General features: G+C 36.4%; 1 protein-coding gene across 3 annotated transcripts in view; it reads right to left on the bottom strand.

The window, feature by feature from the left end:
• LOC128224131 (multivesicular body subunit 12B-like) overlaps window positions 1-17,264 on the bottom strand; it is a 43,589-nt gene extending 26,325 nt beyond the window's left edge. Inside the window, exons 1-7 of one of the 3 annotated variants that reach the window (XM_052933820.1) lie at window positions 17,191-17,232; window positions 16,053-16,089; window positions 12,501-12,585; window positions 6,703-6,810; window positions 4,996-5,086; window positions 4,533-4,665; window positions 3,744-3,842 (exon numbers count right to left, since the gene is read on the bottom strand). In XM_052933820.1, coding sequence (XP_052789780.1) covers window positions 3,744-3,842; window positions 4,533-4,665; window positions 4,996-5,086; window positions 6,703-6,810; window positions 12,501-12,585; window positions 16,053-16,069 — 533 coding nt within the window. In that variant the 5' untranslated portion in view covers window positions 16,070-16,089; window positions 17,191-17,232. The other 2 variants (XM_052933821.1, XM_052933822.1) reach the window with 2 other exon arrangements.
• Window positions 17,265-18,710: the final 1,446 nt, after the last annotated feature.

The following is an 18,710-nucleotide window of genomic DNA, read 5'->3' as shown; positions in this document are numbered from 1 at the left end:
GGAAGTCACAAGTGGATGCTTGACTGTGGGTGAGTCTTATTGCCATGAGTCCATGGTAGGAAGTCACATGTGGATGCTTGACTGTGGACGGGTCTTATTGCCATGTGTCCATGATAGGAAGTCACATGTGGATGCTTGACTGTGGACGGGTCTTATTGCCATGTGTCCATGATAGGAAGTCACAAGTGGATGCTTGACTGTGGATATGTCTTATTGCCATGTGTCCATGATAGGAAGTCACAAGTGGATGCTTGACTGTGGGTGAGTCTTATTGCCATGAGTCCATGGTAGGAAGTCACATGTGGATGCTTGACTGTGGATGAGTCTTATTGCTATGTGTCCATGGTAGGAAGTCACAAGTGGATGCTTGACTGTGGATGAGTCTTATTGCCATGTGTCCATGGTAGGAAGTCACATGTGGATGCTTGACCGTGGATATGTCTTATTGCAATGTGTCCATGATAGGAAGTCACAAGTGGATGCTTGACTGTGGATGGGTCCTATTGCCATGTGTCCATGGTAGGAAGTCACATGTGGATGCTTGACTGTGGATGAGTCATATTGCCATGTGTCCATGGTAGGAAGTCACAAGTGGATGCTTGACTGTGAATGAGTCTTATTGCCATGTGTCCATGGTAGGAAGTCACATGTGGATGCTTGACTGTGGATGAGTCTTATTGCCATGTGTCCATGGTAGGAAGTCACAAGTGGATGCTTGACTGTGGATGAGTCTTATTGCCATGTGTCCATGGTAGGAAGTCACAAGTGGATGCTTGACTGTGGATGAGTCTTATTGCCATGTGTCCATGGTAGGAAGTCACATGTGGATGCTTGACTGTGGATGAGTCTTATTGCCATGTGTCCATGGTAGGATGTCACAAGTGGATGCTTGACTGTGGATGGGTCTTATTGCCATGTGTCCATGGTAGGAAGTCACAAGTGGATGCTTGACTGTGGATGAGTCTTATTGCCATGTGTCCATGGTAGGAAGTCACAAGTGGATGCTTGACTGTGGATGAGTCTTATTGCCATGTGTTCATGGTAGGAAGTCACAAGTGGATGCTTGACTGTGGATGAGTCTTATTGCAATGTGTCCATGGTAGGAAGTCACATGTGGATGCTTGACTGTGGATTTGTCTTATTGCCATGTGTCCATGGTAGGAAGTCACAAGTGGATGCTTGACTGTGAATGAGTCTTATTGCTATGTGTTCATGGTAGGAAGTCACAAGTGGATGCTTGACTGTGGATGAGTCTTATTGCCATGTGTCCATGGTAGGAAGTCACATGTGGATGCTTGACTGTGGATGGGTCTTATTGCCATGTGTCCATGGTAGGAAGTCACAAGTGGATGCTTGACTGTGGATATGTCTTATTGCCATGTGTCCATGGTAGGAAGTCACAAGTGGATGCTTGACTGTGGATATGTCTTATTGCCATGTGTCCATGGTAGGAAGTCACAAGTGGATGCTTGACTGTGGATGAATCTTATTGCCATGTGTTCATAGTAGGAAGTCACAAGTGGATGCTTGACTGTGGATGGGTCTTACTGCCATGTGTCAATGGTAGAAATTTACAGGAGGATGCTTGACTGTTTATAAGTCTTATTGCCATGTGTTCATAGTAGGAAGTCACAAGTTGATGCTTGACTGTGTATAAGTCTTATTGCTATGTGTTCATAGTAGGAAGTCACAAGTGGATGCTTGACTGTGTATAAGTCTTATTGCCATGTGTTCATAGTAGGAAGTCACAAGAGGATGCTTGACTGTGTATAAGTCTTATTGCCATGTGCTCATAGTAGGAAGTCACAAGTGGATGCTTGACTGTGTATAAGTCTTATTGCCATGTGTTCATAGTAGGAAGTCACGTGTGGATGCTTGTCTGTAGATGAGTCATATTGCCATGTGTTCATGGTAGGAAGTCACATGTGGATGCTTGACTGTGGCTGAGTCATATTGCCATGTGTTCATAGTAGGAAGTCACATGTGGATGCTTGACTGTGTATAAGTCTTATTGCCATGTGTTCATGGTAGGAAGTCACAAGTGGATGCTTGACTGTGTATAAGTCTTATTGCCATGTGTTCATGGTAGGAAGTCACATGTGGATGCTTGACTGTGGATGAGTCATATTGCCATGTGTTCATGGTAGGAAGTCACATGTGGATGCTTGACTGTGTATAAGTCTTATTGCCATGTGTTCATAGTAGGAAGTCACAAGTGGATGCTTGACTGTGTATAAGTCTTATTGCCATGTGTTCATGGTAGGAAGTCACAAGTGGATGCTTGACTGTGTATAAGTCTTATTGCCATGTGTTCATAGTAGGAAGTCACAAGTGGATGCTTGACTGTGGATGAGTCTTATTGCCATGTGTTCATAGTAGGAAGTCACAAGAGGATGCTTGACTGTGTATAAGTCTTATTGCCATGTGTTCATGGTAGGAAGTCACATGTGGATGCTTGACTGTGGATGAGTCATATTGCCATGTGTCCATGGTAGGAAGTCACATGTGGATGCTTGACTGTGGATATGTCTTATTGCCATGTGTTCATAGTAGGAAGTCACAAGAGGATGCTTGACTGTGTATAAGTCTTATTGCCATGTGTTCATAGTAGGAAGTCACAAGAGGATGCTTGACTGTGTATAAGTCTTATTGCCATGTGTTCATGGTAGGAAGTCACATGTGGATGCTTGACTGTGGATGGGTCTTATTGCCATGTGTTCATGGTAGGAAGTCACAAGAGGATGCGTGACTGTGTATAAGTCTTATTGCCATGTGTTCATGGTAGGAAGACACAAGTGGATGCTTGACTGTGTATAAGTCTTATTGCCATGTGTTCATAGTAGGAAGTCACATGTGGATGCTTGACTGTGGATGAGTCTTATTGCCATGTGTTCATGGTAGGAAGTCACATGTGGATGCTTGACTGTGGATGAGTCATATTGCCATGTGTTCATGGTAGGAAGTCACGTGTGGATGCTTGACTGTAGATGAGTCATATTGCCATGTGTTCATATTAGGAAGTCACATGTGGATGCTTGACTGTGGATATGTCTTATTGCCAAGTGTCCATGGTAGGAAGTCACAAGTGGATGCTTGACTGTGGATGAGTCATATTGCCATGTGTCTATGGTAGGAAGTCACATGTGGATGCTTGACTGTGGATGAGTCTTATTGCCATGTGTTCATGGTAGGAAGTCAGATGTGGATGCTTGACTGTGTATAAGTCTTATTGTCATGTGTTCATAGTAGGAAGTCACATGTGGATGCTTGACTGTGGATGAGTCATATTGCCATGTGTCCATGGTAGGAAGTTACAAGTGGATGCTTAATTGTGGATGAGTATTATTGCCATGTTTCCATGGCAGAAATTAATGTCTTGCTGGGGGTAAATTAGGTATTACAGATTGATACTAAGGGATATCCTTGAGGTATTGACAGGTATCCTACACATTATAATAACAAGGTCTAAAATTTGAGAAATGCTGTATCATGAAATAGCAGCTGAGTGTCCTTAGTGACATCCTCTTGTCCGGGGTCAATAGGATATTGCAGATTTTGCCTATGGGGATAACACAGTACATGTATGATGAGCAGTACATGTGTCTGGAAGTTTTATAGCTCTGTACATAAGTAGAAAGTGGAGGCTTTTAGAAATATACCTTAATATTCAAGTGCATAGAGCTATGATTACACTGAAAATGATTTGGGGGGGGGGGAGGATGAAAGCACCACATGATACATACATGTTGTCCAAGGGTGAATCACTGCTGTTTTGATGAACAATTGAGGATATAGACTTGATCTGGGACATCTTGTAACACAGCATCAGGTTGTTCAGGTCACTGGAATATAATATGGACAGCACTGAACGCAACATATAGAATCATTGGCTGAAGCGAAGTAATCAATAGCGAATTCAACCCAACTATAATTTTTCTTAGTCAACCAATACAAGGTATTCCTCAAATATTTTTTTAGCAAGAGTGGTTGGATTTGCTACACATCATATGAATCAAGTTTAATGTTAATACATGGTACATGTACAATTAATGTGTTTCAAAATTATGCTATTGAAAGCATTAAAGTATTCACACAACGCTAACAGGAAAGGTAACTATGCCGCAAAGATGAGCCTGAGACTTAGATGAAGACTTTACTATTTTCTCAAAAATAAAAAGTATTTACACTTGCCTAGTCTATTGTATAGAGAAAACTTAATGTTCGTATTGTATGAATTGCAAGGGGTAATACATCATTGTTTATTTCAATATTGTTATCTGATTGGATAAGTATGACATCATTTGATCTATTCTTTTACACAAACACATATTGTCTGTAAGCTTTCTTTAATGATAAATACATGTACTCAGATGCAGATGTGTTTACTTATCTTTTAATTATGATTTTGATAAAAAAATATTTCAAATGTAAATATCAGGATTGATTGAACTCTTGTGTGCTCCGGTTTTAGCACACTACATGAAAATTTCTCGCGGCCCTCATGTGTTCCTGAGAAACTACAAAGTCCCTACCCGACCATGGTGTATCCATTAGGTGGTCTTCGTGTGCCTTTACCCAAGAAGATAAGCTCTGACAGGGCACTGGTGGTCAGACTGGCATTCATCCAGCGAACACACAACACCTTCTTTTTAATGGCCTTTTCTCCTGGGGATGTATGCAAAATGATTAGGCTTCATATCTAAACTAAATGTACATTGTTCAGTCCAATGAGTTCCAAACTGTGGCTGAGGTTAGTTTGGTTGTGGTTTCAACTACCTTATTAATAACATTACTCTTATTATATCCTTTCGCAAGTTAATGCTACTACATGATATGGTGCCACAGGGTTTAAAAATTCAGGGCTGGTCCGGAACTACAACCTTATTTTTGTTTGGCTAAACCACAATAAAACACTAATAACTAACACTGTGATCAATAATTATAAACTTGTTCCTTAGGCTTACAAATTATAATGCATAAAGAGTCTTAACTTACGTGTGTCTTCCGTTGTGTCGACCACAGTGAAGCCTGCAGGTACTGGGTCTCGCTCATTGATGATAGAAACATCCACCAGCACCTCACGACCCTGTCACAGAAATAAAACATGGAGTTGGAAAGTTGGAAATGATGGTGTCATATTGTGTTTGAAAATATAAAGATCCCTTATAGAATTGTGTTTCAGGTGAGACTTTAACAACCTGTGGGCCAAGCAGATATGTACATGAGAATCTAATTCTGATAATTATTAAGAATTAAAACTTGTGGGTTGTGCCTACTATGAACACATTGTATTAAGAACCCCTGTTTGAAATGATGAGAGTGAGTGCAACACTCAACCCCATCAGTTTGCTGCTCTTCACAGAACCTAATCTCTCATTGACCAATGTTGGTTAAGCACTTTGTACACATAGGTATGGGGTCACCAACAGACGCTCTCTTTCATATGCCTTATTAATGCTACACCCTATCCCCTAACATATAACATATCACCACTTCCCTATACTCCTATTACACTTCCCAACATATCACTAACTTAATGCAGGTGTAATCCTCTGTACACATAGGTACTATATTACTCTCCTCCAAAATAGAACATTTCCCTCCCACCTTCTTTACGCTACCCCCTCTCTCCTAACTTATCACCCCTCTCTCCTGTTCCTATTTCCTTCCCAACATTGCATTGACCTGTGTAGGTGTAATCCTCTGTACGCAAAGGTACCATGTCACTCTCCGCCAAAATAGAACATTTTTCTCTTACCCCTTATCACAACTCTTCTCTGCTCCTATAACACTTCCCAACATCTCACTGACCTGTGTAAGTGTAACTCTCTGTACACATAGATACCAGGTCGCTCTCCTCCAAAATAGAACATTTCTCTGCTACCCCTTATTTAAGCTATTCCCTCTATTTCAACCTATCACTCTTATCCCCTGCTCCTTTAACACTTCCCAACATCTCACTGATCTGTGTAGGTGTAATTCTCTGTATGCAAAGGTAACATGTCACTCTCCTCCAAAATAAGACCTTTTTTCTCTCTTACCCCTTATTTAAGCTATTCCCTCTCTCTTAACCTATCACCCATATTCCCTCTTCCTATAACACTTCCCAACATCTTGCTGACCTGTGTAGGTGTAATCCTCTGTACACATAGGAACCATGCCACTCTCCTCCCAAATAGAACAAGTCTCTCCTACCTCTTATCTATGCTATCCCTGTCTCTCTTAACCCCTCTTCTTTGCTCCTATAACACTTCCCAACATCTCACTAACTTAAGGAGGTGTAACTCTCTGTAAACAGATACCAGGTCAATCTCCTCCAAAATAGAACATTTCTCTCTTACCCCTTATTTAAGCTATTCCCTCTCTCTTAACCTATCACCCTTATCCACTGCTCCTATAACACTTCCCAACATCTCACAAACTTATGTATGTGTAATCCTCTGTACACGAAGATAACATGTCACTCTCCTCCTCCTACCCCTTATTAACACTACCCCCTCCCTCCTTACTTATCACCCTCTCCCCTGCTCCTATAAGAATACCGCACACCTCACTAACCTAGGTATGTGTAATCCTCTGTACAAATAGGTAACATGTCGCTCTCCTCCCAAATAGTACTACTCCCTCCTACCCCATAATTTAACTACTTTTCACCATCCTATTAACCCAATGCCCTACTCACTCCTCCAATCTCTCACTGACCTGTGTGGGAGCGGCCCTCTGTACACATAGGTATCTAGTCACTCTCCTCCCGAACAGTCCATCCCTCCATAGGTCAGCCTCCTCTGTCCTGTCATAGGTTCGGTCAATCTAAAACATAGATATCACTACTTCCATGATGTGTTATACTGTAGGCTGCTCTGCAAATCCTTCATTTTGACATATTTGAAATGTGGCCATTTAAATAGCATAAAATTGCGATACCATCGTGAAACGCAATGGTGTTGTTTTCGCAGTGCTTCTGTTAAAGGAAGTTTGGAAGTATTAAACTTCCTTACAATGGGCTAAATCTTCCAAAATTGAGTCAGTAGAAGTACAAAAACTTCCACTATTCACAAGAACACTTCCAAAGGTAAAGGCTTGGAAGATCAAACTATCAAAACCCGGTGTCAATGCTACTTGTATGGCCACATTTTCAATAAATCTTAAAGTAAAATGAATTATTTGAATACAATTTGTTTAGTTAACCTAATTATAGTCACAAAATATTACTCTTTCAAACGTAAAAGTTTAACATTACAAATGAAAACTTCCTAGATTACAGTGATGGTAGCCCTGTTATCATATTAGGCTAGCAAATTATTTTTTTGTACATTAATTAAGCAATTTGAATAGAAGATGTGATGGAAGCACAAATATTCAAAAAAAACATTAACATAACCCAATGCAGCCCAATCAGACAATCTAGAGAGAATGGGCCAATGATTAAGAACAGTTATAAAGTTTACAACGTTGTTAACGTCATCATTGTTATCTTTCAACTCACTATTATAATTGAAGTTTCATGGACAAACTTGTGATCTGGCTGCAGTTCTTCATACAGCTCAGCCTTGCTTGTTTTATTTTAATATAAGAGCAGATCATGAAATATTTTACCTTAAAAAGGTAACAACGCTACTGGGTCCTTCTGAGCTATTGAGTAATATTTTTTTTTTTTTATAAAAATGCTTGTAAAATTGCAACTATACTTGGAATATAAATAAATAACATTTGTGTTTTCAAAACTTATATCAAGGATATAGTAAACGATAACTAAAATGTCCTGTTTATTAGGAATAATTTTTAAACTTTAAATATTTGTTAAAAAACGACGATTTTGGGGACGTTATTTGTGACATTTTCGAGTGCTATCATGCAAACTGTAAAAAAAGAGTAAATATTGCTTCATAATTACAGCAATTAGAAACAAACAATACAACAATAAAGTATGTATATAAATACGCAAATAGTTTGATTAAATCAGTTTGTTTTCTTGTATTTCTGTCCCGATAAACAAGTGCATTAGGACGTTACTATGTCGGTCCATTTTTTTGCATGAAAACATTGGAATCTCGATACGTCCATGCATATAATGTTGTGTGATGTGAGCGGTCTTTTACAAGAAGAAACACTGGTTTCGCGATATTTATGCGTTGCACCTGAATCTGATGATCAGAAACGCCACTATAAACTTTTATTCACAAAGTTTAATGTGTCGGTCCAACCTATAACGTCCGGTTATTTATCATTAAATACAAAACTACGTAATTTTATAAACATGTTATACTTCGGAAACGCAGTGTTGTGTACTACGTCATCAATTGTGGGCCCCGGTGTACACAACGAAAATTAGCATGGATGCAAAGGAGGTAAGTTGGTGTCGGTCCATCATGTTCTTAAGCGCATAACGGGCGTAGTACAAACCGAAAATGATTGTCATATTGTGTTTCTACTGTATTCATGTATTGGGGTGATTTATTAACCTCCTTATACATGACAAATGACAATGTGTTGGATTTTCGATGTTTTCACTCGGCATACTGGGGGCCTCCCGATAGTTATCGTCTGTATTGAGCATGCTCGTTACGTTTGGACCATTATTTTGTTTTTCCCGTTACACGTGGACAACGCTATGCATTGAGTCTATACTGCCAACGTAACGTCCACATACTATATTATCATTCTTGCATTGTATTATAGTTTACAATCACCATCTTATTGGTAAAAAACACTTCATGTTTCACATAATGTATCTGTACAGACAGTGTATTGAGAGAATGTCATTGAAGTACATGAAACACTTGAATATCACAGACGTTATTTTGGACAATGACTTTTTGTTTTTTTGTTACGTCAACCCATAACATCTGTACATACAGATCTACATTCCGAATGTATCTGATAGAATATTGTTTCATTACTTGCAAGATGTGTTACATTTGATTTGATGATCAAGTAAATGAGAAAAACCAGATCCGAAGTAATATTATAGAGGAATAAAACTGTTTTCATGTATGGACGTTACTTCTACACCTAAACTGTATGTCAATGTGTTCTACATAACGTCCAAACAGATTTTGATTATATCTATAAACAATCTTGTGCTAAAACTTGTATGAATGAATAATATGTATGTTTATTTAAGAAATATGATTGCACATGAAACATTTAAGTTGAATAAAACAGAATTCATATAAATAACAACATTTGTGTACGGACGTTAAATTTGACATGATATTAGTGTTGTAAGCTTATTGACGACTGATCCGTGTTGACATGACGTCGAAAAACGCTGTCTCATATTGTCTCATTCAATTGTCTCAGTCTGTCCATATTATAAATAATTATATATATATACAGGTTGAATTTCAACTTGGGTGGATTCGTGGAAGTTGCCTTGCCATGCAGTAAAAACAGAAAACTGTTTGTAGCAGAGGTATACACTTAACACAGAGTTGTCTCTTGCTTTGAACGAATTCTTTATTTTGTTCTTGTTAATAGTTATTGTTCACTTTATATGTTTGTGTTTGAAACATTGTTATGTTACAGAACTTTCCATTTATTCTTGGATTCACAAACATTGATAGGAAGCGGTAGGTCCCGTGTTCGATCCGGCCGGAGGGCGGGCTCTATTAGTTTCCGAACACCGCTTTATTGGACAGGATGTCATTCATGTTGATTTTCATGATAATCATACTCATCGGCCCTATATGACCTACAATGTCCAGTGTTTTTCCTGCCTATCAACTCCATTCTGAAGTAAATTTTGTTTTAACCCACCAAAACTCTTTTCCAATCATAAGATGAATTTATTGTATAAGATGAATTTATTGTATAAAACACCTAAATCCAGACATAGTCGTATGATGTACATGTAACATACCTTTTATAGTAAATAAAGGGATATATGTAGTTATACTTAGCTCTAACAATCCATGATGATGATGATGATGATGATCTACCTATCCATGGTGATGATGATATCATGGTGACTGCCTTTTTCATTCAGCAATAGTATGATGATGTCAACAAACAAACCAGAATGCTACAAATGCTGTTACAATACTAACAGACAGGTGCATCACCCTTAGTTGAATACCATTTGTTGCTTTTCTGATGATGATGATGATGATGATGATGATGATGATGATTGGTATAATGTCCAATCAAGGCATGCAGGTGCAACACTCATATCATGAGTGTTGCTTTACAATTGATGATGATGATGAAATCAGAAGTTGATGATGAATGACTGCCTTCTTCCATTCAGCTATTTTATATTGTTGTCAACAAACACCAGAATGCTACAACTACTGTAACAGTACTAAAAGACATGTGCAGGAGCTGTATTCACACAAAATCTTAAACTTAAGTCAAAATTTCAAATGCAGACTTCTCTATTACTAACTATACGACTTCAATGAAACTTTTTATGACAAGTTTCATTGAAGTATATCTGAAAATGAATTAGAAATCTGCATTTGAAATTTTCACTTACGTCCAATGTCTTTCCTAAATAGCTTTGTGAATACAGCCCCTGCACTCTAGTGCCTTTTATTACTTTTACATCTATAGATAATGATGATGATGATAAAAATGAGCATTAAGTACACTATATTACTGATTTGTAATGATTGAATGTGTCAATCTGACTAATTATTCATCCAATGTCTTCATCTGACTTCAGGTTATTGATGTCCAGGAGGATGAAGTGTTGTTTCTTACATGGAAGCTGCCAGAGGTGGATTTAAATGGCCAACAGTTGAAGATGTCAGCTGGGAGCATCATTCATCAGTTACTCGCCACCTTGATAACCCTGTTCTTGACACCCAGAAGAGTTCAAACCATGTTCAGATTTTTAAGTTAAATTAGACTTTGACTTTATCACAGGGGAGAACCCTGTTCTTGACATCCAGAAGAGTTCAAACCGTGTTCAGATTTTTAAGTTAAATTAGACTTTGACTTTATCACAGGGGAGTACCCTGTTCTTGACATCCAGAAGAGTTCAAACCGTGTTCAGATTTTTAAGTTAAATTAGACTTTGACTTTATCACATGTATGGGAGAACCCTGTTCTTGACATCCAGAAGAGTTCAAACCGTGTTCAGATTTTTAAGTTAAATTAGACTTTGACTTTATCACAGGGGAGAACCAATCATTTGTTGTGGTATTTTTTCTATTATAATTTAGGCGATTTCAGTTAAACAAATAAAGTTATGGAAATACTTCAGTATCGTTTATAACGTTGGGGCCAGGTCCGTGTGCAGGGTCCATCCTAGAGGGTAATAGTCGATTTGCCAGATAGAGATCACTGTGCAACTTGTCCGGGGTGAGCAATGATGTGTAACAATGAAAATGATGTCATCACAGATAAAGTTGCACAATAATCTCTATCTGGCAAATCGACTATTAGGGAGAAATACTTGTTAGCCTAGAGCTATAGATTACCAAACTTCTCCAATGCCGAACTCAAGAAGTGTTTTTATATATATATAACGTTGCGGCACACCAATTCGCCCACCAAAAGAATATATTTAAACGGTGAGGGAAAAATAATAAAGTTATGAAGCTTTTATTTTGTGTCCACCCAAGAGAACATGTGACCTTGATAATTGTCATAACATGTTTCCAACCGGGTTCATATAAAGGTCAGTAGTACCGTCGTCAGGTGTCTCTCTCTCTCTCTCTTCTCTCTCTCTCTCTCTCTCTCTCTCTCTCTCTCTCTCTCTCTCTCTCTCTCTCATGCATTTTAGGTACCTCTTACCCATAGGGCATGTAATTTGTTGGTTTTTAATATAATATGGTGCTTTAATCCAATGCCCTATGTCAATAGTAACGTCCAAACAGAATTTTGGTCAAACTGTCAACAGTAACATCCGAACATTATTTTGTCCAGAATTGTTTCCTACCTTCAAATAAACATTTACAAAGTACATACATTATAGTCTACGTTGTAATGAAGAGATTACAAAGCTAATATAAGTTTAGAAGTCAAATCTGATATGTAGAAACAAATGTAAAGTCCAAAAATTTGGGTAACGTCCGTAACACTTACAATTTAATGTTTTATTCTTTTTTACATTACAATGTTTGAGAAATGATCACTATGGGCATGTACACTGTGCATCCAACTTGTTGTAAATTAACATTCATCTCCAATTTAGCACTTTATTTTTATGTCAAACCAATGTCAAAGCATGTTGAGTAACGTCCGTAACTTTCAATGTAGCTCATAAAAAAACTTAATTTGTATATATTATGCATTCTGAACTATCTTCTAACGTACCATTTATAAATGGTGAATAAATCTGCCATAACTAGAACCCATGCATTACAGGATATACTCAATTCTATTTATTCAGGTGTTGTCAAAAAAATATTACCCAATAGCTCAGAAGGACCCTACTGTTAACAACATTGTAATATTTAACAAAGGTCAATTGGCCCATTGATTATAAGTGAAAGCTGACAAGTGTAAGTAATCCTTGTAAAGTTTAATAAAGCTACGCCACTTCCGCCTACCGTAGTATATCCGGCTGGACACTTGCCGATGTCTGCCACGACAACCACTGCAGTTATAGGCCAGTCCTCTGTCGTCATTTTCACACTGAAAAACACACACAACAGTTCTAAAAAAGTATATAAATAATGACATGATACAGTTCAATTTTGCCCAAGATAACATTGTTACAGCCCTAATAACATAAAATGCTTGAAAAATTAGTATGCTTGATAATAATGTGACAAAATAAAAGACAGCAGTGCTTTCCAAATTTTGAAGTGCTAGGAATTAATAAGTGGTTTCAAACACAAATGTTACTAAGCAGACTGTACATGTAACTGATATATATATATATATATGTAAACAACATGGCAATATATGAATAATTGCACTTGAAATATTTTTTACATGAATATTATAGGTATGTTGTAGAAAGAAATGCAATCTTTAAATAATTCAAATCTAGTTGCAGCTTTACTGTAAAAATGTTTCATCAAATTATAATTGAAACAGAGTTTAACATTCTACATTGTGTATTACACATAGATACTATTAAATGGGCAGGAAATAATGATTTTATAAACAATATTAATTAACTGCATGTTTATCAGAGACAGTTTCAATTCAATAATTATATCAACTATCATAGATTAGACAATCACAATTGTCAAGCTCCGAAGTTCTAGTATTAAGGGACATGTTCATTCCACCACCGTTTTTAATGAAAGGGATGTGTTAGAGTACCAAATATTAAGTGTGTATGGTTCTGTGGTGGTGTAAAAATAAAAATAACTGTAGTACAGAAAGGAAGAACACTTTTTATCTTGCAATAATTAAAAACAAACTAGAACGCCTGACAAATTATTTACTGTCGACATTATAGCTGTTAGATTGGCATTTTATTCATTTATAGACAATGATGTTGCCATTCAACTTTCAATTGTAGGTGGCATTTGAACCCTCAATCAGATATACCTACGGAATAAGTTTCAGGTTGAAACCTCCTATAGTTTACGAGATATGCAACGGACAAAACCTAAGCAAGAAAATTAACAAAGGGCAATAACTCTAAAAATATGGCAGCAAGAGTAACGGTTCTTGTGCACTGCACTTGCCCTCAATGAGATCTATCTAGCTATGAAGTTTCAAGTTGATACCTCTTATATTCTTCAAGATATGCCCCGGACAAAACTTTAAGCATGAAAATTAACAAAGGGCAATAACTTTAAAACTAAGAAAGCAAGAGTTACTGTTATTGTGCACTGCACTTGCCCTCAATGAGATATATCTAGCTATGAAGTTTCAAGTTGATACCTCTTATATTCTTCAAGATATGCCCCGGACAAAACTTTAAGCATGAAAATTAACAAAGGGCAATAACTTTAAAACTAAGAAAGCAAGAGTTACTGTTATTGTGCACTGCACTTGCCCTCAATGAGATCTATCTAGCTATGAAGTTTCAAGTTGATACCTCTTATATTCTTCAAGATATGCCCTCGGACAAAACTTTAAGCATGAAAATTAACAAAGGGCAATAATTTTAAAACTAAGAAAGCAAGAATTACTGTTATTGTGCACTGCACTTGCCCTCCATGAGATCTATCTACATATGAAGTTTCAAGTTGATAACTCTTATATTCTACAAGATATGCCCCGGACAAAACTTTAAGCATGAAAAATAACAAAGGGCAATAACTTTAAAAATATGGAAGCAAGAGTAACAGTTCTTGTGCACTGCACTTGCCCTCAATTAGATCTATCTACATATGAAGTTTCAAGTTGATACCACTAATAGTTTAGGAGATATACCCCGGACAAGCGAAAATGGGACGCTGCTGCCGCCACCACTGCCGACGCCGCCGACAAAAGTAACCCCTATATGTCGTCTTTTCAGGCGACACAAAAAGAATGTACAATTTAATAAGTTCATGACCATTGTTAAATAAATCTGAATAAATCTGTTTATTGCAGGGTTCTTAAATAGTTTGCTATTTTTCTCCACATTAAACAATTCCTACACTTTCTATCAATTCATAATCTTCCAAATTCTATTCAGCCTAACACACTGTGCTCTTTTTTTCTATTTTATAGCACCCTGTCCCTCTTCTGCAGCGTCGTTTTCTTTTTGAAACATGGCTAAAACCCTACATCAACACGTCTGACAATATTTTCTGTAGCTTCTGGGCTCCTTGACCTGAAGGCCTAAAATATTATTTGACTATGTCAAAGTCATATTTAGGTAATTTGATCATTCCTTTTTAATGTAAGAGGTTCCATTGTGTACTTTGTAATGCAGAGAACAACTCGCTAGCTGTTGTTGAAGTGTTTTTTATAACTCCATTTGAAAAAGGCACAAGTTTGTTTCCCTTTTTCCAAAAGCATTAATAATCAGGTAACTTAGCAATCAAGTTTTGAATTGTTAGAACAGAACTCATAAGCTTATCAATGTTAAGTTTATGAATTGATATTTATAAAAGTATGATTATTTCTTATGTCATCTACATTGCAATGGTAAAGCAAGGTCAAAAACATTACATATCTACACATACATGCTACTGTATGTTCTTTAGCAAATTTAAACAAAATACTAGCATTATAAAAGTTACTGTATAATGGTACCGGAATCATGTTATGATGTATAACTGTTAGTACAAAAATTATGAACTAGACTGATAAGTGATACACACTAGCTTGTTTAAAATAAAGAAATAAATACAATCATGCAACTTACAGGGAATAAAAACAGTTATGAATAAGGCCATCCTAAGTGGCTTTCAACTTTAAAGTAGATTAATTTGATTATAAGTATCTTCCATGGCCGAGAGTGTAAGATAGGTTCAACCCAACCCGAGTGTAGAGTGTTCTGCGGAAACTCGGTAAACCTTGTTTCCACAGAACACACTGTGCGCAGGTTGGAATGAACCTATCTTTCACAAGCGGCTATGGTAGATGCTTTTTCTCCCACCTCAGTAAAACAAAATACAATAAAAAAATTTGTGTGTAGCGAAAATAATTTGCATAGAAATATGTGATAATTCATGGTTGTCATGGATATATGTGCAGTGATTCAGATTATGTAAATAATCAAATAGTTCTGAGGAGAGGGCAGCATTATTTCTTGAATGGAGCGTGAAAACTTTATTATGGTGCCATTTGAAGCAAGAAATAATGAATTTGGATTTTAAATATTGCCACAAGACAAGGTTTCCACCATGCTACAGACAATGGTCTTCAACAAGGGAGGTTATTGTGTAATGACAATAAAAAACGGAGTCTCATATGGGTACTTCTTTTATCTTTGCCAGATAAGAATTTCCAGGTTAGGCAAAATTATTGGATCTACCTATCTAAGGTGGGAGAAAAAGTTGTGCATTATGAGCATTACATTATCATAATTTATATTAAACCAATTTTAACAACAATTATGTACATGTTTTCATTATATTGGCAAATATCAGAGAATCATGAAACAATAGATTTCACACAGACATGCGGTATGAGATGAGAACTGGGAAGGAAGGACGAAACAGAAAAATCACATTCAAATCTGCAGAACTTTTGCTGAACCCTACCTAGGAGATGATCCCATAACATGCTCAGTGACAGTGTCTATGGATAATAAAATAATATTATATATGAAACAGAAATTCAGCATCAGACATAAGGTTATCTTGATCTGCAAACATGCAAAATTAATATTTAAGACTATAACAAGATGAATAAACTCAACAACACCGCTGTAAACTACTTGGGGTTTTTTTGTTTGGAATAATTGTCTGTTGACAACTAAACATCATCAGAGAGAATTTAAATACATCTAATCAGTGCTCTAACATTTGTTGTCTATCCCGTAAAAATTTGACATACAGAAATATTTCAAAATACAGTAAAGTTACCCTTAGCGGATCACAACAAATAGCGGATCATAACCAAAAGTGGATCAAAACCAAAAGTGGATCATAACCAATAGCAGATCACAACCAAAAGCGGATCATAACCAATAGTGGATCATAACCAATAGCGGATCATTACCAATATCAGATCATAACCAATAGCTGATCACCAATAGTGGAACTTAACCAAAAGGGGATCATAACCAATAGCTGATCACAACCAATAGTGGATACTAATCATTGTCAAATTATTTTTAAATGAAAATAAATAAGCTCAATCAGAAAGTGTTCATTCTATGTATAATAAACAATAATAAGATTACAAGTTAACATATTTATTAGTACATGCATACACAGTTATTATTTATATCCATTTTAAAAATTTTGACACAGTGATAAAGCTCCCAAATTGAACAGCACCAAAGGTTGTCAGCAGATGATTAGTTGAAATTATTTGACATAACATATATCTGTAAATACATAATATTTGATCTCTATAGACACAGTGTGATACAGATCACCTAAGAAACATCCTATCAAGATTTCCCCTACGTTTTGGATAAAGGAGAGATTAAATTGTTTCCTTACTGATCCACTGAGGGTAACTAGACTGTATCCTTAAACGTTAAATTAATCATATCTAAATATGTATCAACAACAACAAAAAAGTTGTTTTTTTCATTCATTGTCATAATAAGTTTCAGTAGAAACATGTTAAATAAACATCAAGTATTTTAAAGAAATGTATTAAAGAAGTCATTTAAGAGCAAGGTGTTATCACATAGTATACCGAAAGGGAAAATACAAACATCTCAACCTTTCAAGTTTCAACTGTCAAACTTTACTTCCGGTATTTCACTGATTTGGCCTAAAATTGTGTCGAATTATTCTAGCGTTTTGATCGTCTAAGTATTATCTCATAACGGACCATGACAGAACCGGTCAAATAGAGAAAACCAAAATGTCTTCGCAGTGATCTCCCTTGTCCCTATGTTGACCACCACCACCACCACTTATTCATCACGGACAATTTAAAGCCAATTTTCGCTTTTTTGTTGGTTGTAAAAGTATGCATAGTACACAACGTATAAATCTTATGATATTTGTTCTCTTTAATTTGACAAAGCAATAAAAATATGCAAATTATAAATAAAAGCTTTAAAGTTTCATTATATAATAATAATAACTCTGGATCATAGGAATTTTCGACATAGATCTATACTTAAAGTCATGAAATTAATCTCATTTATTATTTGTCATTTATACTGAAACGATTAAAAACAATAAGATAAGATAAGATAAATTTAAGTCGGCAAGTCAGAATTGATAATATAACATAAGCGACAAGCACTTTTGAACCGACTATACCAATAGTATACATGTTTAAACATATGGTAAGAAATCTGTAAAATAATTTCGAGCAATGTTAAATATAGCACATATCACATTACAAAAGCAAATAAAAGAGGTTAAACCTGTGAAAGATCTGCTGCTCTAGACCAGAAGCCTAAAAGACACTTCAGACAAATAAAAAACTGAAAGTCAAAATAGTTGCAAAAAGCAGATTAAAAGTAGTCTTAACGAGAATATCACCTCAGATCAGATCTGAGATGACCTGAGCAGCAACTGCTTCACAGCAGCACATACAAGGGCACAAACAATAATAAAGCATGGTATGACAATGACAATATAGCATATACAAAGAAAGTTTTTATCAGCAAATTACTACATACTAGTAAGCAAAATTGAGCAGTTAATCAAATCAAGTAGCTTGCAACTATACAGAAGAGCAAAGCATACAACTAGAGCACTTAAACAAGCTAAGGCAAGCAGAAAACATAACACACAATAAAATTAGAAGACACAACACAAGCAAGATATAAATTAAGGTAGATATTGAACATAAAGATAAACATGATGTCCGGCCCTGTAGAACAAGCAGCTCATTTGATTTACACACTGAACACCTGCAGTCCCGGTCATTCCAGTGTGCAATCAAGCTTTTGAATTGATTGTAATTTGTTGTGTTTCTAAAAGCTTCTGGGAGCGAGTTCCACAGGACCGGAGCAGCATACTTAAAGCTATTTTTTCCATACCTAGTTGTTGAGACTCTAGGAAGTTCAGGTAAGTTTGTATACCTAAAATTATAACCGGCATCATGTACTTTAATTATATCATTTAGTACCAGTGGAGCAATATCATTAAAATTTTCTATAGTTTCTATAGCCATTGCTCTAGTTCTTCTGATATATAAGCTAGTATGTTTTGCTTTATTTATAAGTTGTTCATATGTACTGGAGTAGTCATGATATACAAAACGAAGGGCTCTTTCTTGTA

Source organism: Mya arenaria, chromosome 17 (assembly GCF_026914265.1).
Source record: "Mya arenaria isolate MELC-2E11 chromosome 17, ASM2691426v1".
Lineage (NCBI taxonomy): Eukaryota > Metazoa > Mollusca > Bivalvia > Myida > Myidae > Mya > Mya arenaria.
This window is presented reverse-complemented; position numbering and strand designations above follow the sequence as displayed.